This window comes from Perkinsus marinus, assembly GCF_000006405.1.
Source record: "Perkinsus marinus ATCC 50983 genomic scaffold scf_1104296944144, whole genome shotgun sequence".
NCBI classification, from domain to species: domain Eukaryota; phylum Perkinsozoa; order Perkinsida; family Perkinsidae; genus Perkinsus; species Perkinsus marinus.
Window position 1 is genome coordinate 44461 of NW_003211539.1, and position 3247 is coordinate 47707.

The following is a 3247-nucleotide window of genomic DNA, read 5'->3' on the forward strand; positions in this document are numbered from 1 at the left end:
GCCTATTATCTCGTACCATCTCAAGGCTCATATACACAAGTACTTTACATTTTCGCCCTGGCAGGTCTATCTCGGCACAAGTCCAACAGCTTCAAGTGATGATCACTGTGATGACGATGATGATGACGACACTCTAGGACGTACGATGAGTGAAGCCTAACCGATGTACCTGTGGACTAGCAGTGGAGAGGCAGCAAGGACTATACCGCGTCCACTCCCAACAGAATCTCCGAAAAGAAAACCTCTGCCAAGCCCACAGAGGTAGAAGCTTCCGTATTGCTGTGCATGAGAATTTAAGCGACGACGGCCACTGGTCTACCTTATTGGATTGTTGTGACAATTTGGGGGGAATGAGGCGAAGCGACGCGTAGTGAAAAAGGATAACTAAGGTATTTTGAACTATCCTACAGGGAGTCATCCAGGAATTTATGATTTTCCCGGGGGACGACTCAATTTGAGTTCTCCACATGGCTGGGAACACATTACTCAATTAGTTTCACATGTAACTCATCTGGACCTATCTTGTATCTTGCACGCTCAACCTCAAGATACCCCAAGATACCTGTATTCCTTCCCTATATTGTGAGTCTTCCTTAACAATCCTCACTGTATTATCCGGCCCGAAATTGAATGCTGCAACACACAGCCAGTGTCTTTGAAAAGATTAATGCAGCAGCGGCGGCGCTCATTGCTTGCCAACAAGGAAGTGTCCCATTGTTCAATTCATTATACCATTTCTTTTACTCATGTCAGATAAGTGGTACTGCCATATTTATCACTATTTTAGGGTAGAGTTGGGTGTGAGAATCGAGATCTATGGCTTGAGTGAAGCCCGATACTCGAGTCGAAAACTGTTTCATGAGCTCGAAACAGTTCCTTAACAACAAATTTGTGCATGTAAGAACTGTTTTTCAAGTATAAAACTGTTTTGAACTGATTAGTTAATGCAACTAACACCTGCTTCACGAACACGAAACCGTTTTCAGCAATGAGATTATGCGAATGAGAACTGTTTTTCGAGCACGAAACTGTTTTTGGGCAAATAGTTTACGTCCGTACGCATTGGTAGTTCGACAAACAATTTACGTGAATTCAATTTTACTTTTTCACTTTTCATGTACCTCGTCTACAGCTGGTATGGTCAACGCGAAGCATCGCATATATCTCTTAAACTGTCCAGTTACATGAATCGCGCATGCATGGTTACTGTAGATCCACCTTGGGAGAGACTGAAAACGCAGAACTCCATCGAAAAACTTGATTAGCCACGAATGAAACACACTCAAGAATCGAATTTCAATGAAACCGGAAGTGGAGCAAGGTTGGGACGAAACTCCTGAGTCGGAGGAGCCGCATTAACCTTCGCTATTACCATCGCCATCGCCACCGCTGCCACAGCTGCTACTGCCGCTGCTACTGCTGCTGCTGCTACTGCTGCTGTTGCTACCACTACTTCGGCTTTCCCTATGCCCGCATGTATCCCCTGCCCGGTTGCGACCACGAGAATGACCTCCAACAAATATTGCTGGATCAATATTTGCACATGAGCAAAATTCATTGTGCATTCTGCTACGGTTATCCTCATATCTTTGGTCGTCGCCCGCCCGACCGTTTTGCTCCATACTAACTCGTAGCAGCATGATCAATTAAGTAAGATTAAGGTTTGATTTCTCTCCTATGGTTGTGTTGAACGATGATCTCGACAACTCCCCCAACACGACTAACGAGTCCGTAATGGCCAATGAGCATAATCATCCGAGAACTAATCTTCCCCAACAGCGCCGTTCTAGAAGGGTGGCGGGAGAAATCCCTACGCCAAGAAGCTTACCACGAGCTCAACGCCGGAACAGTCAGCAAGCTTCAAACTACTCTGTCGAAGAAGACGAAGTTATTCAAAGCGCAGAAGGGCGCGCACTTCCACATCCGGCACCTCTAGAACGGCACCGCACGGTCTTCTACGAGTCCGACTCAATATCATCAGCTACGGCCAAGGAACCGGCATACTCAAGCGAAGACCGGGCCTATTTATCAGCTAAGAGTCTCGAGAGACAAGAACAAGGAGCCCTTTCATCGTCGTTGGTGTTTGGTGACCCCAAAGAGACCATTGACCAAGTCGAGCACAACAGGCGACTTCCGACAGCGCAAGATCATTCTCGCTACGCCCACAATAATGGCAGTAGGAATAGATTGCCTAGGAGTCTACCAGCTCGCGAAGATCAGCAGCATTCTGTCTATAGGGGTGTCACCGCTACTAAGGGCATGGACGACGACATCATACCGCACCAGGAACAGCGCGATATTGCGCGTACTGCTAACTATCTGGCCGAAACCTGGCGCAAGAAGAAGCTTCCAGTGTACACCGGTGAGAACGAGGGCGATGGTGGTATCAGTTTCTCCAATATGAGGAGAAAATGGGAGGCGTTCTGTTTACAAGAATGGGTTCCGCATGAGTCACCAGCAGCGGTACGGGCGTTCATCGCGGCCTGTATCGATGAAGAACTGGTCACCTACATCCAGGACGAGCAGAGCAACCATCTCACCATAGCTCCCAATCGCCGAAGTTATTATAAAGAGTTTTATCATTATGCTCTCAGATATCTAGGCACCAATCACCAAGACAAGTCGGTAGTGACGAGCCTCATCCAGCAGATCCTCACGGAGAAGCAAGGAGGCAAGAAGCTCAGTGACTTCCTCCGTATCACCAACGAGCGCTTGCGAGAGCTGGAATACTGTTCTGTCGACCACCACTCACAGCTACATCCGGTACACATCGCCTTTGCTCTGCAAGCATGCCTTGGTGACCCTTTCACGGGGTGGTGGTACGACGCATGCAAGGAGCTGGGTGGTTCCGACCAGGTTACTACATATGAGGATATTCGCACGGTTATGCGCAGTCTACAAAAGAAGGCCCATGCACTGAAACAACGACGTTCGTATGGCTACAACGGTGATGGTCACTATGTTGGTCATTCGCCTCAAGGTCAAGTCTTCTATGCCGACAACAACAACAGTCGTCATGTTCCACTACTACCACAAACTACATCAGAGCCGTCGAATCAGCCTCAGTCTGGTCAGCAGCAAATCTTCCCTAGGTCTGACGATCGAGCAAAAGCTCCGGTGAAAACCGCACAAGACCAACATGGACAAGAACAGAAGAAGAACCTATCTGTCTGAGATGTTATGATCGTACTGGTAGTCACAAGGAGGATACCTGTACGGCCCCAAACCCAAGAACCAGGAGTCAAGG

General features: G+C 47.9%; 2 protein-coding genes across 2 annotated transcripts in view; both read left to right on the forward strand.

Annotated features, from left to right (window-relative positions):
• Positions 1-757, forward strand: part of Pmar_PMAR027384 (hypothetical protein) — a gene marked incomplete at both ends in the record, with an annotated part of 2946 nt that extends 2189 nt beyond the window's left edge. The window contains one exon of the mRNA XM_002780725.1: positions 754-757. Coding sequence (XP_002780771.1) covers positions 754-757 — 4 coding nt within the window. The remainder of the gene's footprint in view (positions 1-753) is intronic.
• A 1502-nt stretch (positions 758-2259) lies between these two features.
• Positions 2260-3174, forward strand: Pmar_PMAR027385 (hypothetical protein; the record flags this gene model as incomplete). The annotated part of the gene is made up of 1 exon (XM_002780726.1): positions 2260-3174. The coding sequence occupies one exon, from the start codon at positions 2260-2262 to the stop codon at positions 3172-3174; it is 915 nt and encodes a 304-aa protein (XP_002780772.1).
• Positions 3175-3247: the final 73 nt, after the last annotated feature.